Here is a 21,837-nt window from a genome sequence, read left to right on the forward strand (position 1 = left end):
TCTTCCCTAAGGCAGGAGATGTGCCATTTGGCAACTTCAGATTCCCATCTTCTCTTTGCTACCAGGAAGGAGAAAGTTTCCAGTTTGAATCATATGACCACCCCAGTCCCACTAATGAGCTCAGAACAATGGAGGACTGCATATTCTCCCAGCTTTGGCAAAAGACTAGGCAACGGGCAGCCAAGAGGAGAGTATGATCATGTTGGAAAAGAACACCTACCATTCAAACCGCAGGGGTGAAGAACTGAGGGAGGCAATTCAACAAAAGATGGCTGCTGTTACAAGAGGGGCTCACATCCGCTGAGTGACTTTAAAGGTCAGTTCTACTGTACAGTTGTATGAGGGGAGACTCACAACACATACTAACTTACTGGTATACTTATGTTGAAAAATGTTCTCACTCACATCTTATTCCTTAAACCTATTTTTCCAATGCTTAACCTCATTATATAGAAACGCCAATGAAATAAAACAGATGATTTTTTTTCTGTATCCAATTGACAAGGTGAAAATAACATGAACAGCATGATGAGGAAAAGCACTCTTTTTCCTGATGATGACAAGAAAGTAAATGGCTGAAAAAGCTGACTATCTTGTGAAACAAGTTGACCATAAAAAACTCCCTTTGACCAAGCAATTTCACTTCCGGGAACCTATCCTTAAAAGGCACCTGAAATACAAACATTTAAGCATGAGCAACAACCAAAGTCCGTACGTTTAACTACCGAACAGCCCAACATCAGCAGGAGAGGTTGATATACTCTTCACAACTGACTTTTTTTAATGTAATTTACTGAGCAATATATACATGGTAATGCCCCCCAGTGTTCTATCAGGTAGTCGTATTAGGATCTTGCCATTACTGACCGCAAGCTAAACGTGGGTCGGAGAATTAGGCCTTGGCCTTGCAAGTACAGTTCAGAATATTTCATACATAAAATGACAGTCCTTGGCTCAATGAGACAAGGAATTTTTATTCCAGAGAAACGCATCTGATTCTTCACACTACCTCCTATACAAGTATTCCAGTGAAAAACCTGCTAAACAGCAGACCGCTAAGAAAATGATGAGTAAGTGATAGCCCACGAAGTCAGACTGTCTCACCAGCCTGTCAGCGTCCATATGCTGTCAAACAAGATGGGGGAAAAACTCAAAAAGCTAGACTCAAGATCTCAAGATCTTAAAACTCAAGATCTTAAAACAAATGATGCTTCCTCTCTAAAGTAAATAAAGACACACATCATAAAGCAAAGGCACCACAAACGATCAACTGAAAGCCCAGTGAGAGCATGCGTGTGAGAGAGTGAAGAGGGCAAACCAAACAGGACATACCATGTTCGTGACCCTTAGTTAGATTTCTAATAATGTCAATGACTGACAACTATTTTTTGAGCCTAGCACACTTGGGAAATGATGAAAGGACTGCTCTGAATTCCAGTTTTATTTGTGTTACTTGTTCACCCATTGGTAGCAAACCATTTCAGTTTCTGTCCACATAATGAATTTTTAAAAATGCTTTTTTTCACCAATTACTTTTAAATTACGATCAAATACATACCTTCCTCCTATCGAGTCGTCTTGTGGTTGGGCCCCGGCAGTGTTCCTCTGTGAACGTCGCAGTGACCCCCCTGGATTGTTATTAGGCCGGTTGGACATTGGCACCTCTCTCTTGAAGGGACATACCCTTTCTAGACACTACCATTCACTAAAAAGGAAAAAACAGAGAGGGAGAAAGATCAGCTCTATGTGGTACAACACAGAAACCAAACGAAGGGCACCCAAGATGAAGGGGAAGTTTTATGTAAATCATCTGTACAGCCTTCACCAATGCTAGAGTATCTAATTTGAAATCTGATTCGTATTTTGTAAGATGTCAGGAATATACCAAATTCAAGGCATGTGGTCCAAACCCAGCACATGAAATTAACATAGATTTCGCATGGAACACCCAGGAAATTCTCAAAGAAAACAGAGCACAAGCAGAAATTCATCTTTGCTTCTCCACTTCCCGTGGTGTGTAGGAAAGGGTACTGCACTCAACCTCAGAATACCACAGGTCAAGTCCTGTGATAGAACAGGTTTTATTAAAGGAATCTGCCTTGGTACAAACCAGAGCCTCTAGCCTCCAACTCCTCAACCACAGAATTAAAAACAACACATGATCCTTACTTCACAGTATTGCTGTGAATAACAAAACCATCATAAATACAAAAGAAACCTTAAAACTATGGAGAAATGAGGAAAAAGCGGCTTAAGTACAGTGAACTGAGAAATGGTCCCAGAGATCCCAGATTTCAACCTCAGCTATGCTGGCTGTGATCTTGGACAAAACACTTTTTCTCTAGATTTCATTTATCTCTTCTGTGAAATCAGTGTTATCACCTACCTCAAAGAGTTGTTAGAAATTGAGAGAATAATTCACAAGTTTAACAATTCAGCTCAAAGCATGGTTCTTAATCATAAATGTGAACTTTCTATAAGAAATGTATTATACAGAAAAAAAAGCTGATACTCAAAATCAGTTCAAATGAAGAATCACAGTTTGTATAAATCAAACCTTCACAACTTTTCTTAAGCCTCAAGTCAAACTCCAAGTAGAGTTCTTTAATTCCATTTACCGGGGAGGGAAGAGAATGAATATGACATTACAGGAACTGGTGCTAAAGAGAATGCAAATTAATCATGACTAAATCTATTACTGGACTTTGTTTGAAGAGACTCCATGCCCTGTAACAGGAAGTGGGTTTTCTTGGGAGTTACAGGTTAACCCAAATCAGCAGAAAAGGATTGTTTCTGTCACATATGCCCCTATCACCAATTAATATATTAAACAAACTCTGGTGAGAAAGTTCAAATTACTAAAGTAATTATCATCAATTTTAGAAAGAAAAAATGGGAAATAGTATGAAGACACTGAGAAACAGAAAATTTAAATTTACATGTACCAATATGGAAAGATCTGCCCCAAGATATGTTAGAGGGTAAACAGTATAAAACTCCCAGCTGTGTGTAGTATATTTAAAAGGTCACTTATGTATCCTTATATATTGTCTATACATTGCAAACTGATAGAAGGAATCATAAATCACTTTGTGAATACTGCCTGATGCTGAGGGCCGCCTGGATGGTTCAGTCAGTTAAGCATCTGCCTTCAGCTCAGGTCATGATCTAGGTGCCAGGATCTAGTGCTGCACTGGGCTTCCTGCTCAGCAGAGAGCCTGCTTCTCCCTCCTGCCTACCATTCCCCTGCTTATACACACACATTCTCTCTCTCTCTCTCTCTCAAATGAATAGACAGAACCTTTAAAACAAAACAAAAAAACAAAACAAAACAAAACAAAACACCTACCTCCCGTTAAGAAAGAGGACCTGGAATCTGAAGTCTGCGATGAAAGGAGTCATTTTTATTTACCTTTTGTAAGCCATTAGGTATGTCACTCTAGCAGAGGAGTTAGAAATGCAGACTCCAGCGTTATGAATCCTGACTCCACACAACTTGTTCCCTGTGCTTCTGTCTACCAGAAGTTTATGGGGATAAAGAACTTACCTCCTAGAGCATTTGGAAGGATTAAATGAGAAATCCACGCAAACCACATAACACAGTGCCTCTGGTACTGCAAAGGCTCAGTACATGTTAACTGTTACCCTTATTACTATCAACACTTACTCAAAAGAAAAGAATACTTGTGGCAAAACACCACACTGAGGGTGGTGTTTTTATGGTGTTCACCATAAAAACCACTGTCAAGGTGAGTCTTAGGTTTCTGGCAATATGTTTCCAAGTGAATTTTGCTATAAACACAACAGCATTTTTAATTAAGGATGAGCTTCACAATATAACCTGGGAAGCTCTGTCAAAATACGAATGCCTCGGAGATCCAATTCTGTGGGTGCAGAAACTGGAGATGTTTTAAAAGAGCCCTACTGGACCGCACCCGAGGACAACTGTACCCTATTACAGAATTAAGTAAAAGCTGTTCTATCTCAGAGTTCACCCAAGAAGCTTCACCAATTCAGACATCACGATGCCATTTCACCTGGACCCTAAAAAGCAAGGGTACAGGAGAACGGTGTGATACTGCTGCTTTCACTTTGAAAAGCAAAGACTATTATTAAATAAGTCTGGAAGATCTCACCTGCCTAGTTCCTGCTACTAAATGCACACTGCCTGTCACTGGGTGTTAAGTCATTCAAAGGAGTCTAAGTTACACTGGTTATTCTGACCTATAGTTACCAAAGTAATCTAAGTAATACCCCCACTATCTTCAGAGCTTGTCCACCAATACCATCATCAGCCCATGGGCTGCACATGGATAATTCTTGAGATTTAAGACAGAACGGGTGGCAAGAAAGAAGACACTTATTACCAAAGTTAATCTTCTTTTCTTTTTTTAAAGATTTTATTTTTAAGTAATCTCTACACCCAACATGGGACTTGAACTTACAACCACAAGATCAGGATTGCATGTTCCACGGACTGAGACAGCAAGGTACCACTTAAGTTGATCTTTAAGAAAAGGCTGTTTAGGGGCGTCTGAGTGGCTCAGTGGGTTAAAGCCTCTGCCTTCAGCTCAGGACAGATCTCAGGGTCCTGGGATCGAGCCCCGCATTGGGCTCTCTGCTCAGTGGGGAGCCTGCTTCCCCCTCTCTCTCTGCCTGCCTCTCTGCCTACTTGTGATCTCTGTCAAATAAATAAAATCTTAAAAAAAAAAAGAAAAGAAAAGAAAAGAAAAGGCTGTTTAACTTGTTTAAAACCCCAGAAAATAAAAGTAAATACAAGATTAGTATAAGATACAAACAGGGGGCGCCTGGGTGGCTCAGCGGGTTAAAGCCTCTGCCTTCGGCTCAGGTCATGATCCCAGGGTCCTGGGATCGAGCCCCGCATCTCTCTGCTCAGCAGGGAGCCTGCTCCCCTTCCTCTCTCTGCCTGCCTCTCTGCCTGCCTGTGATCTCTGTCTGTCAAATAAATAAATAAAATCTTTAAAAAAAAAAAAAAGATACAAACAGGACCCCACCCCCCGCCCCCGTCATCCAGGTTACCAGTAAATCCAAAGCTGGAAGAGACCCCCTCCAGGAAGACTAAGTTCAACTCTTTATATTACAGACAAATCCTAAAAAGTTCAAGTCTCTGAATCCTGATACAAAGAGATCTGTCCCCCCTTCTGGAGATCACCACCACCTTAACTTCAATCAAATTTAACTCCTGTTTGGTTCCAGATCAGGGCCCAAAAGTTTTTACTGTGCCAATCATTTTTCTGCCAATCATTTTTCCTTCTTCTTCTATGAATATTCAGTACTGTCTTAACCAATTACTTATGCCTAAATGTATTTCACTAATTAAACTGTAAAACACATTCGAGTTACACCAATATAAAATCTATATTGCTAGAATTTGTTTTAATAACCTGAAATGAATATGAAATCAAAAGAGTCCATCTTCATGTTAAAACTAGAAGTTTTAAGCCCAGCTTATTAGTAACCCTAACTACCAAGTCCTGAAACACAGAACTCTTCCATTAGCTTCATTTCTGTAAAAATAATCACTGAGGGGGCGCCTGGGTGGCTCAGTGGGTTAAGCCTCTGTCTTTGGCTCAGGTCATGATCTCAGGGTCCTGGGATCCAGCCCCGTATCAGGCTCTCTGCTCAGAAGGGAGCCTGCTTCCCCCTCTCTTTCTGTCTGCCTCTCTGCCTACTTGTGATCTCCCTCTCTGTCAAATAAATAAATATTTTTTTAAAAAAAAGAAAATAATCACTGAGCTTTTTTCACCAAAAACTTCTGATATTAATTCCTAAAGAAATGAAATAAAATAGATGGCATATAGGACTTTGAACTCAATAGGAAAAGCATAGAAATACTAATGGGAATGTTCAAGACTAAAACTCGTGACTTTGTTCACAGCTAATGTCCAAACAACTTACTCACTGTTCAGGTGAAATAGCATTTTAATTTTATGTGAAGAAGTATTTAGTTCTGGGACGCCTGGGTGGCTCATTCAGTGAAGCACCCGCCCTTCAGCTCAGGTCATGTTCCCAAGGTCCTGGGATCCAACCTACTGACTCCCTCTGCCTGCCACCCCCCCCAACCCTTGTACTTTCTCTGACAAATAAATAAATAGGTAAGTATTTAGTTCTTCAGGCAAACAACTTTTTCAAGAAAAACAGAAATGCTATTAACCTACATTTTGAAATTCATTCTTAGAATTTTATAAAAAAGGATACTCTTTCAAAGAAATTTCAAATGCAGTCATTTTGGAAACTGATTTTCCTTCTAATTTTGTATTCAAAAATCATAGGAGAGAGGTTAAGGTTAGGAGAAAAACCTTAAAAAATTCAACCATTCATTTAGTGTAAAACTCAGAACACCAAGAGAAACAGATTGCAAAAATTAACTTTAAGATGTGGTAGTTCTTCCTAATCAAATGGCCATGTATGAAAGGAATACCACAGAGGTTAGAATTTATGCAGAATTTTTATCACATGAAGGACATCTAATAGAATGGAAAGCAAATCTCCAATTTAGTAACACAGAATGGAGTTCATGAATAGCCCCCAAACGAACTAATGTGTTTATTTATGTAATCACAACCTATTACCTAAGAGGCAACACCGAAAACCGAAAAAAAAAAAAAAAAAACCCTGCATTATTTCACAGTAAAGATATTAACACTAAAAAAAGCTAACACTTATATCCACACATCGTGTCTGCAGAGAAGTTTTCAGCTTCCAGAACTGACATTGAAAGTGAACTTATCCACTGTCTTCCCCAAAACCATTTCTTAGGCCCTCTATTTAGAAGTGGTTCTCCAAAGGTGACTTGGTTTGGGTTCAATTCTGAAACCAGAGTTTAATCACAACAGTAATGAACAACTGCATAACATGTTACTCCTCTGTTTATTCTATTAAGCAAAGTATAAACATGCCAATGAACCTCATAAACCATTTTACTATTCCCACTTTACAAATAAGGGAAGGGAAGGGTTACAAAATTAAGTAGCCTGCATGCAACAAGATATGGCATATGGACTTTCAGGCTGCAAGTAATGGCATCCAGAACTGCAAATGTGAACAACTCCATACACCAGATCCAAAAAAAAAAAAAGTCTAGACTTAAGAACAAGCATGGTTGAGTTAAACATCCCAGTGGCAGTATTAAACAACTCCACAATAAAATGGCATAGTAGTCACCCTTGTTTACAAAAGAAGTCCTTTTTTCATAAGTAAGAATGCCAAGAACTTCAAACAAGACTATCTTTAAAACAGGAATGAATAACCTTTCAGCTTCCCTAAGAGCAAGGGGTTGAGAGGTGCTGAGAGACAGGAAACAATCCCCTGTCCACAAGGAGCAGAAAGGAGGAGGAAGAGCCACTGGGTAAGGGGAAAAGGGCCAAGTGACTTGAGAACTGGGTCAGCGAAGCATTTATTCCAATTCAGGGGCATCAAAACCAATCCAACGTCATGATAGAATACTGAATGTTGTACAACATATAAAATATTTTCAAATTATTTATTTAAACACTAGAAAACAATTATTTAATGGAAAGATGCAGGTTTTAAAGTGAAAACTCAAATAAAAACAATTATGGGTAACATTTACTCTGTGCTTACCATGTACGAAGCTAAGTGCCTTTTCATATAATTTCCACAACTTTATAAAAAACCGGTACTGGAAATTACCATCCTTCAGAGAAACTGTGGAACTTCGGTAAAATAATCCTAACAAGCACGAGGCCAACAGGTAACCATGACACATTCAAACACAGATTGGACCTAAAGTCCATGCCCTTTAAGACTATGTTCTATGGCCGAACAAACAAGAATTATTATACATTTACCTTCTTTAAAGAGTCAAACATTACAGAACCATGATATCCCAAGAATGGAGCATATCCTAAAGATTCTAATTCTTTCACAGTTCTTTGAAAAAAAATCAGTTTAACTGACCAATACGTAAATGAATTGTCAGAAAATGCACTAAATGATCGGAGAAGCAGCATCAAAGGTGACACTGTAAAGAGAAAAGGTGACTTAATTTTGCCCTCACCAGATTGAGGACATTGGAGACACACACCGATGCCAACACCCACATGTTACAACTGTAATATGCCTTGAGACTCTATTTTAAGTGCCCATCTAGCAAAAATCTCGTTGTTATTTTCACAAAGTATACTATTCAGCAGGACCTGGGATTCCCAACTGACACTGTTAATACATTAATTACCACATGATAAGAGACTCCAGTATTTCTTGGGTCTAAAAGCGCACTTCTTTCACAAGATTTTTGGATGTAATCGAGACACTTAACAGTTATCTCCTAGAAACAGGAGACAGTGTGGTAAAGGTTTTCCTTATTTCCCTTCCTGAAATCAAGCAAAATGAATAAAATCTTAAAAATTCCTAAGAAAGGGGAGACTGTATGGCTCAGTCGTGAAGCGTCCGCCTTCGACTCAGGTCATGTTAAGTTTACAGTTCTGGGATGGAGCCCCGCATCAGGTTCCCTGATCGGCAGGTAGACTGCTTCTCCCTCTCCGACTCCCTCCTTTCGCTGTCTCTCTCTGTCAAATAAATAAATAAAATCTTAAAAAAAAATTTTTCATAAGAAAATTCCATTTATACTGAAACTAGAGTAAAAATGGATACACCCTAAATCGTGGAAAGACCATTTGCCAGATATAATATCTATCCAAACCCCCCCCCCCCCCCCCCCGCAAAACAAAAACCTATACCAAAAACAGGAAGGAGGTAAAGACCACAGAGTTTTTAAAGAAAAAGGTGGAAAGAATATCTTAAGGTTTCCTATCAATGACCCTTTTCTTGAAAAAACGAAGAACCCTAGAGCAAGGGCAACAGAATATGAAGTACCTCCTCCTTAGGGGCCAGTTTCACAAGCCAAAATAGCAAGGCCAGTGTGGCTAGTAAAAAGGAGGCAGGCACACCATTTGTATTTAACAACTCCCTGATTAACCAAGACAAAAAAGAGCCTACAACTGGGAGAGAGAAGCAGCTAAGGCAAACAGCAACTCCAAAATTAAGATCAGCTGGGGCAAACAATCACTAAACCACCAAGCCCAAGGTAGCACAACGGCCTTGCACCAAGATGATCAGCTCTGCTCAAAGGGAGAATAACCAAAAGCAAAACTGAAAATTAACTGCAGGTCAGAGGAAGAAATTAGAACTGGCAAAACAACTGAAGGAGAGAAAAAGGAGGACATGATTAATAAAAAGAAACAGGAAAAAATAATACTATTACACAATTTTAAAACAGGGAAACAACCTTAAGATTTTGAGAGGGAAAATGCTCTATGCACTACAAATGGAACCACTGTCAAGATCTTGTTAAGCAAAAAAGCAGGTACAGAATGCTGGGCACAGAATACATCTACATATATAATTTTGTGTAAGTAAATAATCATTGGCTTAAATATTACCTACAGAGAATACATTAAAAAAAAACTTTAAATCATCTACCCTTTTAGAACAGGACCCTTTCGAGGCCTTTTGCAGTTTGAATCATGTACCTATTTCTCTATTCAAAAAATTCTGTACACAATTCCATATGTTGTAATTCTAACTCTACAGAAGATGACACTTAGTGGTTAAAAATAACCCTCCCCCCCCCAAAAAAAACCCCATGAAAACCATTTTAGCAGATCTTCTCATTTTCATTTTTTAAATCACGTGGTGTCTTTACTAAAATCTACAGAAAAATTCAAACTGATTATTTTCAAAGGTTTCTATACCCCAGACACGTATTTAAAAAAAAAAAAAGTTATTTCGGGATCTAAATCCAATTTCCAAGAAAATGGAACTCTTACTGCCTACAACAGACCACAGAGAATGACACACTGAAACAGCCAGAAATCTCATATCGATCACTGAACCAGAAGTCTATTTGTGTAACATCATTCTATGATCAATTTATCACAGATACAATCTGCCCAGCTACTTCTAAAACAGAGAGCACCTCACTCCCTAATACGAATCCTGTCTTAGCTCCTATCACTTGTATAATCCTTCAAAATACTAACCACATTTAATAGAGTGTTTCCTTCTAATTGTTAAGGTCTCAAGAATTACAGACTAGAGTCAGCAAGTTTTAGCCCATGTGTCAAAGATGGCTCATAGACCCAGTTTTAAGAGGTCTCCATCCTGCTAGCTACCATAATTAGCCAATCGGTAGGGGGGTGGGGTGGAAGGTCAGCTTATCACTAGCATTTTTAGTACATCCTCTTAAAGATGTTCTTTTCCACTTACCCAGGAATGGAAAGAGACGAAAGGGAAAGGTTAGGGACTCGTAGATAGTCTCTAAAATCTGATTCTGCTCTAAATTTTACACTCTAACCTAATATTTATTTTGGCTGTTCTTAAACAGAGTACAGTGCGTAAATTCTTCCTTATAAAGACCTAGCAACACCACGATCACACAATGATAATCAAAAGAGAAGAGCTACTGACAGAGGGAGGAGGGAATGACTGGTAAAATGCCTCTCTCCACCAAGGGACAGAAAGATGCCTGCTGATTAAGAATCACAGTTATTGGGGCGCCTGGGTGGCTCAGTGGGTTAAAGCCTCTGCCTTCGGCTCAGGTCATGATCCCAGGGTCCTGGGACTGAGCCCCAAATCGGGCTCTCTGCTCAGCAGGGAGCCTGCTTCCTCCTCTCTCTCTGCCTGCCTTCTGCCTACTTGTGATCTCTGTCAAATAAATAAATAAAATCTTAAAAAAAAAAAAAAAGAAGAATCACAGTTATTGAAAGTAAAATACAAAGTATCCTGTAGTTTACAGCAAGGTGTTCCCTGCGGACAAAAACAATTTTTGTTTGGTAAGTGACCTTCAGAGCATAGGTGTTTACTGGTAATAAGGCAATTACTTTCAAAATATTTTTTTCAATACATATTGTCACTGCTGCAAACTCCACCATAATGAAATGGAAGAGGTTAATTTCTTTAACACTGCTTGTATTAGAAAGTATACCTAGCCTTCCTTGCAACAACAAAAAATAGTTCAACACAGTGATAATAATCATGGACTGGTACCAACCTCTCGAAGCAACAATATGTAACCTATAATCAACAGTGTAGATCCTGGAGAATTTTCAGGAACAAATATTACTAAGTTTATAGTTAGGCTCAAGGAAAAGAAAATTTAAAAATGTAACTCAAAGTTGGAGAGACAAGATACAAACTGTAACTTTAATACAAGATAGAACAATGCATAGTCCCAAATTTTTGTTTAAAATCATGTCACAGGACTTCTATCTAAATTTGTAAATAGTCTCAGAAAATATTTTTCAAGTTAAAAAAAAAACACCTCACATTTAAAATGTCATATACTCTACAGACCAGTGCCCCACATTCCTATAAATAGTAGCATTTTTACCAAAAATAAGTATAATGACTGTGTCTATAATGAGCCAGAACATGTAACAAACCTACAACCAAGAATAATATTAAAGCTGTTACTCCCAAATCTAAGTTTTTTTTTTTTTCATAGAGGTTCCTGGGCCCCACCAGAATGAGGGTATAGGGAAATCAAGCTGATTTTTTTTTTTTTTTTAAATGCTCCTTACATGATCCTCGTATCAGCTAGGTTTCAGAACTGATATAGGTTACACCATTTTGCGGGGGGGAGGCTATCATGTACCACAGAATCCTCTGCAATCTTTACAGGACTCTCCTCCATGCCGTAATTAAAAACTGCCACTCAGCTTCTTAGATTCCAGCAATTCCACTTCTAGGAATCTCCTGGGAATCTAACCTAAAGAAACACTTGCACAAGTCTGCAAGGATATATGTAATCAAGATGCTAGCTGCAGTACCATCACAGAGCATAAGTGGAGAGAATCCAAATGCTCTCAGCAGGGAATGGTTAAATAAGTACACTGTAGCAAGTCTACGGCATGCTTTGAGGTCCTAAAAACAAAGAGGTAGATTTGTACATAATGCACTCCTGCAAAGGGCAGATCTTTAATTCTCTCAACAAATATTTGCGAGCCTTGACAGGCATCAACAGACATAATCTTTGCCTGGATGGAGCTCACACTCAATTGGGAAAACAAAAAATAATCAAGCTATTTGCACACTGCGGTAAGTGTCATGGAAGATGGAATAGGAGAAAAATAGGACAAAGCAGAGAATAACAGGAAGTGGGAAGGAAAAAGCTGACTCATCAGGTAATACCTCTCTGAGACTAGAGGACAAGAATGAAAGGAGAGGGTTCTATATGTATTTGTCTGTACATATGTAAGGGGGAAAAAAAATCCCAGAAAAATATACCTAAATGTCAACAGGAGGGAAGAGAGGGAAGCTTGTAAAGAGCACCTATTTCTTTAATCAGTTGGAATTCTGGTTCTACCCATAAACCATGCTACCTGGGAGAAATTTGTTACTTATCAAAGGCTTAGTTTCCTCATCTATAAAATGAAGATAAGTAAATCTCATTAAATTAAGAAAATTAAAAGAAAATGAAACACTTAGAAAATACAGTAAGCAGGGGCTCCTGGGTAGCTCAAGTCAGTTAAGCATCCAATTCTTGATTTCAGCACAGGTCATGATCTCAGGGTCCTTGAGATCAAGCCCTGCATTGGACTCTGCACTGAGCATGGAGCCTGCTTAAGACACACTCTCTCTCCCTCTCTACCCCCCACCCCCCGCTCTCTTGCTCTCTCTCAAAAAAACAACCTGCAAGGGGGAGGAGAAGACCGCTCATACATACTAAGTTTTAAGAGACACAGCAACAAAATGCAGTATGGAAACTGTGAACACTGGATATTTACAGATCTTCAGGAACTATTTTTTATTGTACAGTCATGGGATTAAGTTTATGTCTTTAAAAAGAGTTCTCATCTTTCAAAGAAGCAGACTGAAATATTTACAGATCAAGTAACAACCAAAATTTGCTTCAAAATAATTGAGGCAAGGCTAAGAGTATGAGTGAAAAAAATGGCTAAGAGTTGACAGTGTAGGATCTGGGTCTTGGGTACATAGAGGTTCATGAGACGGTTTGATTTCTGTGTATGTGTGAGATCCTCCATAAGTCTCTGACAGAAAGAGTAAGGACTCAAATACATGTTGTTACGATCTTGGAAGGGAAAGGAAACTTGCTTTTGTTTACAGAGTCATCACCACTTGCTTTTTAAAAAATATGTCCATAGGGATTTCACTTTATCAGAAATGAGAAAAATTAAGCTTCTGGATATAGAACAAATCATCCTTGACCTAAATGTGTCAACCTACATTTCATTAATTCATCCTTTAAATCTTTGCTTCCCAACTCTTAGCACACTGTAAGATTGTCAAAGACATGCCTCACTTCTGAGGTAAAGATATGAGACATGGCCACAGTGACCCTATATACATCTGCCTACATACGGTCCTGCTTCCATAGCTCCTAAGTGTAGAAGTACACCTTCCTTATATAAGAGGCTAATGAGCACAGTCTCTGATACTGTAAGATCCAACTGCCTAACAGTAAACTCCAGAGGATGCAGAAGCAGTTCAACACTTCACCCAATTTATGTTCAGTGGAGGTAAACAGCTATCCGTACCACTCCATTCTGGCAAAAGACAAAACACCTCCACTTCAGGCAGTCTGCACGGCAGCATCCTACTAAATCTCAAGTACCGACTAACAGAGCCTTAAGAACAAGTAAATAACATGTAAACATGGAATACAATGAGAACAAGGTGAAACTAGCCCATGCTGACCAATGAAGTATATTAACAAAAGCCCTTCTTCTAAACTGAGCAATAGATCTTTTACATGTATGTAAATGGGTACAGAGAGCAATAACGGTGAACTGAAAAAAAGAGTCTTTGGCCCACTGAAGTAGTTATGGACCAGTGGTTCTCACGCTTTCTAGCCTCAACAAAATTTTCTCAGCTCAAACAAAATTAAATCAAAAAATTAAGGGGCGCCTGGATGGCTCAGTCATTAAGTCTCTGCCCTCGGCTCAGGTCATAGTCTCAGGGCCCTGGGATCCAACCCCACATCGGGGTCCCTGCTAGGCAGGAAGCCTGCTTCTTCTCTTTCTCCCACCCCCCCCTGCTGGTGTTCCCTCTCTGTCTCTTTCTGTCAAATAAATAAAATCCTTTAAAAAAAATTAAAAGCCATTTTTTTTTTTTAAAGATTTTATTTATTTGACAGACAGAGATCACAAGTAGGCAGAGAGGCAGGCAGAGAGAGAGGAGGAAGCAGGCTCCCCGCCGAGCAGAGAGCCCGATGCGGGGCTTGATCCCAGGACCCCGGGATCATGACCTGAGCTGAAGGCAGAGGCTTTAACCCACTGAGCCACCCAGGCGCCCCTAAAAGCCATTTTTAAATCAAAAGAATAGTTATCCCTCTTAAAATGGAATAAATACAAATTGAACAAAATGTGTAAAAACAGGCCAGTTGTACAAACCCAATTCCTTTCCTGAACTCACTGTCATCTTTTTCACTTCTCACTACCTTCTCCCCAACAATTACGAAAATTTTCAAAATACAAAAACTTGAGAATTATTCAATAAATACCCATAATTCCACCACTTAAGCTTTTACAAGTAGCAGGATGTTAATTTCCTTTATCATAGATGTATCCCTATCAGATGTATCCCTAACTATTCACCTACGCATCCCTGTCTGTCTGGCCAAATATCCATCCTACTTTTGAAGCATTTTGAAGTAAGCTGCAGACATCATTATACTTTGTATGTATCATTAACTACAGTGCAAATTTTATTTCAAGTTTTCCGTTAAATTTACATACAGTGAAATACACAAATTTTATGTATAAAATTTAATGAATGTTGTCAAATGTATACAAGTAAATCCTAAATAAATGTATACCCTAAACCCTTGTATCAAGCTAGAGTATCACCCAAAAAAGGTTCTTTGTTCCCCTAGCCAGTCAATCCTGCATTTCTCCCAACTCTAAAGACCACCATTCTACAGAGATTAATTTTACCTCTTCCACGATTTCCTATAAACTGAACCACAGAATGTGTATACTCTTTTGCACAAAGCTTCTTTGACTCAGTATATCCTGAGATTCAGTCACGTGGCTAAGCGAATCAGTATTTACCGCTGAGTAGTATTCCACTGTGAGATCCTTTCATATTGTTTATCCTTTCCTCTGCTGATGGGCACAAGGACTGTTTCCAGGTTTGGGCCATTATGAATAAAGCTGCTACAAACATTCTTCCACAAGTCTTTCAATACATATGCTTTCGTTTCTCTTCAATAAATACTAAGAGTAGACTCCCTAGGTCATTGTGAAGATTATGACTAACTTCTATTTTTTTTTTGAAGACTTTATTTATTTATTTGAGAAAGAGAAGGTGCACATGAGAGGGCAGAGGGTCAGAGGGTCCCTGCTGAGCAGAAGCCCTATGTGAGGCTCCATCCTATGACTCCAGGATCATGACCTGAGCCAAAGGCAGTCACTTAACCAAGCCACCCAGGTGCTTTATGATTAACTTCTAAATGAATCATCAGACCTTTCCCAAAGCAGCTATATTTTACACTCTCACCAGAAGTATATAATTTCCAGTTGCTCCATGACCTCATCAACACATGGTGTTACCAGTCTTTTAAAAGTTCTCATGGATGTGTAGTGGTATCTCACTGTTGGAATTTGTATTTCCTTACTAATGATGTTGATCACTTCTTTATGAAGATTTTCCCACTTGACTCTCCAAACCCAAACTACAAGAACCCAATCTTATTTCAAATTTTAGTCTTTATCACTAAAACGAAACAAAAAAACACCACTCTGGGCTATACCTTGAGGACTGACATGGCCAGAATGGTGCCTAATCCCAACCCCACTCAACTGCTAAATCACTTTGCTGCTAAGCAGAGAGGACACAGGGAGTCACCAAAGGAGAGAAAGAGAAAATAAATAAACCTGTATCTGAAAATCTGTACATGCGTGGCCAAGATTTCTAGTCATATTCTGAAAAATCTGAAATTTCAATAATCTGAATAATCTAAGAAACTTTAAGCCAGAGTTTTCCAAATCTTGTCAATTTTTTAATGCAGGGCTGCTCCATATTTAGCCTGCCTGAGAATGACCTGGAGATCTCATTAAAATGCAGATTCTCAGTAAAATACAGGTATGGGCCTGAAATGCTGCATTTCTAACAAGCTCCCTTGCCAGCCTAAGGGCTATTCTTTGAGTGCACCTAAATACCTGACAGAAGCAAAGCCCATCTTCTCTATCCCAGGCTTCGAGAAACCTCTGCAAATAAACTACAGACAGTGAACACCACATAAGTAAACAAATCCTGTGAACAAGGATTTGAAAAAACAATCACACAGAGTTCAGATATGAGTTATCAGACAAATCTGAAACAAAATGCTCTCTATGTTTAAAGATACAAAGGCCAAAACCGAAAAAAACTAAAGGTAACAAAAAACTGTTCAAAGGGACAGATTTAAAAGAAAACCAGAAAGAATTTCTAATATGTGAATAAAAATAACTCAATAGACAGGTCTGGCAGCATACTAGACAAAGTTAGGCAAAGCATTAAGATAATTACACAGAGGGGCACCTGGGTGGCTCAGTGGGTTAAGCCTCTGCCTTCAGCTCAGGTCATGATCCCAGGGTCCTGGGATAGAGCCCCACATCCGGCTCTCCGCTCAGCGGGGAGCCTGCTTCTCCCTCTCTCTCTCTCTGCCTGCCTCTCTGCCTACTACTTGTGATCTCTGTCAAGTAAATAAATAAAATCTTTTTCTAAAATAAATAAATAAATAAATTACACAGAATGCAGCACAGAAGCCAAAAGATTCAAAATAAAGAAGATATAATGAGGATAAAATTAAGACGTTCAAACGTATGTTTAGTCACAATTTCAGAAGTATAAGAACAAAGACATAGTGATAATGTCTTTGTTATTAGATATTAGATAGATAATATCTAAATATTTATTGGCTTGGAATTTTCTGCATTGGTGAAAGATACCAACCCTTAAATTCAAGAAGCCCAGATGATTATTTAAACAAGATAAATAAAAAGACATTTACTTAGACATATCATAATGAAACCATGTAATAAATAAAACTAAGTACCAAAGACAGAAAATCTTACAGCACAAGGGAAAGGAGGGAATTATTTTTTACAGACTATCAGCTGAACTCTTGAAAGCAACAGCAGAAGCCAGAAGACAGTGGAATTTATTTTCTTCTGCACACTGAAGATACATGCCAATCGAGAATTCTATACCAAATGAAATTATCTTCAGAAGAATTAAGGTTCTGGGGCCCCAGGGAGGCTCAGTCAGTTAAGCACATAACTCTTGATTTCGCCTCAGGTCATGATTTCAGGGTCGTGGATCCAGCCCCACATCTGATCCCACCCTGGGGCATGGAGCCTGCTTATGATTCTCTCTCTCTGCCCCTCTTTCCCCGCTCCTCTCAAATAAATAAAGTGTGTGGGGGACGGGGGGAGAATTAAGCTTTTGTCAGATTAAAAACTGAGTTTTTCCACCAGCAATACAAAGAAAATGACCCTGACATAGTACCGAGATGCAAGAATAAATAAGGGTGACAAACAGATAAATGTAAATGAATGTTAATTTTATGAAATTATACTATCCAAAGATTATAAAAAATGATTTAAGTAAAATGACAACAGTATCTTAAAGCCCAGAGGAGCTTGGTAAACTGAGTTACTATTCTGAGGTCTTTATGTTTTCTGCAAGTAAACGTATGAGTTAATTATAGACCTTGTTAGATATATTCTTTTAGTTGCTGAAGTAACCAAGGACTGGAATCATCCATCTATTAAAAACAGTAAATTCAAATACGGGCAACAAATTAGAAAATAAAATGGTAAAACTCAATCTCTAGTTAGATTTTCAAAACATTTCAACTAGAAGAGACAGATCTAAAACACCAGGATAGAGAAACAAAATAAGAAGTTAGACATACCATGCAAACACTGTACCAAAAAAAGCTAGTGTCGTTTATTATCATTTAAAAACTGGGGCGCCTGTGTGGCTCAGTGGGTTAAGCCTCTGCCTCTGGCTCAGATCGTGGTCTCAGGGTCCTGGGATCTAGCCCCATGTCAGGCTCTGCTCAGCGGGGAGCCTGCTTCCCGCCCCCTGGGTCTCTCTGCCTTTCTCTCTGCCTACCTGTGATCTCTCTCTGTGTTAAATAAATAAATAAAATATTTTTTTAAAAACGGACATTACAAGTTTTTAAAAACATTACTAGAGATAAAAATGGTTTCTTCAGGGTGCCTTGCTGGTTCAATCAGGGCATGCAACTCGATCTCAGGGTCATGAAAAGTTCAAGTCCCACACTGGGCGTAGGGCTTATTTCTAAAAGAATTTAAAAAGTAAAAGTAAATAATTTTTTTAAAATAGCTCCATCATAATCATAAAAGATTCAATTCAAGAAGACAGCAATTCCCCTTTTTAAGAAGAATTTTTTTTTTAATTTATTCGCAAGACAGAGGGAGAGAACAAGCAGAGGGGGGGCAGAGGGAGAAGCAGAGAATCTCAAGCCGACTCCCTGTTAAGCACAGAGCCCAACCTGGGGCTCTAGATCCCAACACCTGAGATCTGACCTGAGCCAGAACAAGAGTCAGATGCTCAATCAAATGAACCACCAGACAGCTTTTTTAAAACCTTGTAAGGAAAACTGAAAAATATACAAATCCAGAACTTTAAAACTCCTCTCTCAGCTACTGATATTAACAAGACAACCAAAAAATATATTAGTTTGGATAGAGATGTGAACAGTATTATCAATAGACGTAACAGGGACAAATATAACATTGCAAATACACATTCTTTTCAAACACACAGAGAATATTGACAGAAACTATCCATACACTGGGCCTCATAAATAAAATAAACCAACAAATTCAAAGAAATGAAATCACACAGAGCATATTCTTTGACCACAACGAATACAACTGAACAGAAATCAATAGCAAAAATAGGACTAGAATATCCCACAGTGGAAAAGTAAGCACACTTCCACAGCAATACCTAAATACTTTTTACCAGTCAAATGGCAATTAACTCGAAGTTCATTATCCATTGGCAAGGTTTAGATTGATTTTTCTGATTCATTGCCTTGAACTTGCCCCCACTAAAGTTCATCTGAAATCTTGTGTATTCAAGTATTTAAAAAAAAAAATCTTGCCTTAACTCTCTCAGTGTTTCTGCATATTACAACTCTAAAGAGCTCCACAGCACTTTGCAAATTCAGATATATCACTAAATACTACAAGGGGGTATACGTACTAGACAACCATGTCTCACCTATTTCTATTTAATGTAGTCTCACAGGTGCTTATAGAAGCTGTAACATACTACATGACAATCCCCTGTGTCCTACTAAACCCACCACAAGTTAACTAGGGTTCAGGACTTGTAAATGACCTATGCTGGACCACTCAGAGTCCTTCCCCAAGGTACCAAGATTAGGTACCTAGACTGTTAAGTGCAGAAGTCTGGTATTATGTTTAAGACAGCTGTATTGGGAAGCAGTCTTGAGAGAGAGAGAGAGAGAAAGGAGAAGCAGACACAGAATAGAGATAATAGGCAAGAATATCTGAAATGTTCATTTCAGTTAATTGCTCCTGAGGCTCAGCTTCCTGATTCCATCCTTAAAAGATTTCATTAGACAAACATGGGTAGTTGATCTCAAGTAATAACTCTAGGTGTTTAAAAATTAAAGCTTAAGTTTTTTTAAAGATTTTATTTATTTATTTGACAGAGACAGAGAGATCACAAGTAGGCAGAGAGGCAGGCAGAGGCAGAGGGGGAAGCAGGCTCCCTGCCGAGCAGAGAGCCCAATGTGGGGCTTGATCTCAGGACCCCAAGATCATGACCTGAGCCAAGGGCAGAGGCTTAACCCACTGAGCCACCCAGGGGCCCCAGGCTTAATTTTTTTTTTTAAAGTCCTAGTTTGCTTTTTAAATAAAATCTTTAAAAAGGGAGGAGGAGACACGTGGGTGGCTCGGTTAAGCATCTGCCTTCAGGTCAGGTCATGATCACAGGATACTGGGTTGAGTCCTGCATCAGGCTCCTTGCTCAATGGGGAGCCTGCTTCTCCCTCTGCCTGCTCTGCCTACCACTCTCCTTCCTTCTGTGTGAGTGTGTGCACGCGCTCATGCTCGCACGCTCTCTCTCTCTCTCTGACAAATAAATAAAATCTTTACGTCCTAGTTTACTTTTAATGCCTCCAAATTCAGATGTTCTTTTAAGTCTGACTCTTTCATGGAAAATCACTGTTTTCTCCAATAACAAAGACAAAACTATGTAAACTTTTTGTATACTGTTATTCTATATGAACATCTTGCTTATGTCTCTTTAATCATAACAATCCCAGAGTTGTAGCAAGAACAAATATTACTCATATTTAATAGAAGAGATTCGAAGGAAATTCATCTATGCTCAAGTATCTAAAACTGCAATCAGATTAGAACTCCAATCTCCTGACTCTCAGACTAATTTTCCTATATGAAGCCGTTTAAAGGTATAAATTCAGGGGTGCCTGTGTGGCTCAATCAGTTGAGCAGCTGACTCCTGATTCTGGCTCAGGGAAAAGGGATCAAGCCCCACACTGGGCTCCACATTCAGCAGGGAGTCTGCTTGGGGTTCTTTCCCTCTATCCCACCCCAACCCGCACCCATGTGCGCTCTCTCTCTCAAACACTAAGATAAATACATAAATCTTTTTTTTTTAAGTATAAATTCATATGCATCAAACCTAGTTGGTAATTTTCTATTTGTAAAATACTACATATAACCCTAAGTGAAAAAAATTCAACATTAAGTGGTAACACATACAGTACCACTAAAATAAGATGCCACTCTAAAACCCGTACCAAAGAGCATTGCCGAATACACTAAAATCAGTATCAAGAAATCATAAAATTTAGTGCCTTCTTTTCCCGTCCTTTATTAAAATTTACAGGAGAAAAATATTAAGATGAAATACATCTAATGCAAGTACCAACTTGTAGTAGCAGTAAAAGAGAAAGAACTGAATGAAACCAAAGCCACCAATTTCTGTGTAGTCATTTCTCGCCCAAAAATAATTTAAAAAGATAGCCAAAACAAACTAGAGGAGAAGTAAAAAGAGGAAGCCAACACCAAAACATTAAACAGGACAGTTGCATTTGTTCTGGAAAGTAAGAATAAACCAGAAGTGACAAAAGGGTTAGGGAAGATTTTGTTTTGTGCTGAGACATCAGCTAGCCCTGGCCCTCTTTTAGGCCCTCTTTTAAAGTAAGTGAGGTGAGCATATAATGACAACATTAGAATCTCGGGTAGGATGCATGCAACACTAAGGAACTCTGGGAGAAAGACCAAACGGTGGACAAATAACTAGAGTGAAAACCCAGAGACTACTACTGGAAGGCACTTATTACAGAAGAACAATTCAAGCCTTCCTTAGGGGAGGCAATAAACCACTCACGTGTGGAAATATGAAAACTCTTACCGATGAAAAGATCTGCCCAGAAGAGGGTGGTGGGCAGGAAGGCAAAAGAGGGCATTTGAGACAGAAAGACAGCAGGCCTGGGGACTCAGATGAATGAATGAATGAATGAATGAACAGGAAATGGGTGGACAGGAAATCTAAGGAAAGTCTGAAAGCTCCTCAACAAATGAAATGACAAAAGAAACTCCAAAGATGTAATTCACACCTAATTCTGCCAACCAAACTGATTATCAAAGACAATGTAGACAGTCCTATTATGTCTTTCAAACCAAAACATTCTGTATAAACTTTTAATTTTTTTAAAGATTTTTATTACTATTATTTATTTATTTGACAGAGATCACAAGTAGGCAGAGAGGCAGGCAGAGAGAGAGAGAGAGAGAGAGAGAAGGAAGCAGGCTC

At 38.8% G+C, this 21,837-nt stretch overlaps 1 protein-coding gene across 17 annotated transcripts in view; it reads right to left on the minus strand.

Annotated features, from left to right (window-relative positions):
* Positions 1 to 21,837, minus strand: part of LOC111142430 (thyroid hormone receptor interactor 12) — a 138,158-nt gene that overhangs the window by 95,358 nt on the left and 20,963 nt on the right. For all 17 annotated transcript variants that reach the window (XM_022495640.1, XM_022495631.1, XM_022495607.1 and 14 more), the window contains exon 2: positions 1,559 to 1,705. In XM_022495640.1, coding sequence (XP_022351348.1) covers positions 1,559 to 1,656 — 98 coding nt within the window. In that variant the 5' untranslated portion in view covers positions 1,657 to 1,705. The remainder of the gene's footprint in view (positions 1 to 1,558; positions 1,706 to 21,837) is intronic.

The sequence above is a fragment of the Enhydra lutris genome, unplaced genomic scaffold (assembly GCF_002288905.1).
Source record: "Enhydra lutris kenyoni isolate GAN:26980312 unplaced genomic scaffold, ASM228890v2 scaffoldscaffold1, whole genome shotgun sequence".
NCBI lineage: Eukaryota > Metazoa > Chordata > Mammalia > Carnivora > Mustelidae > Enhydra > Enhydra lutris.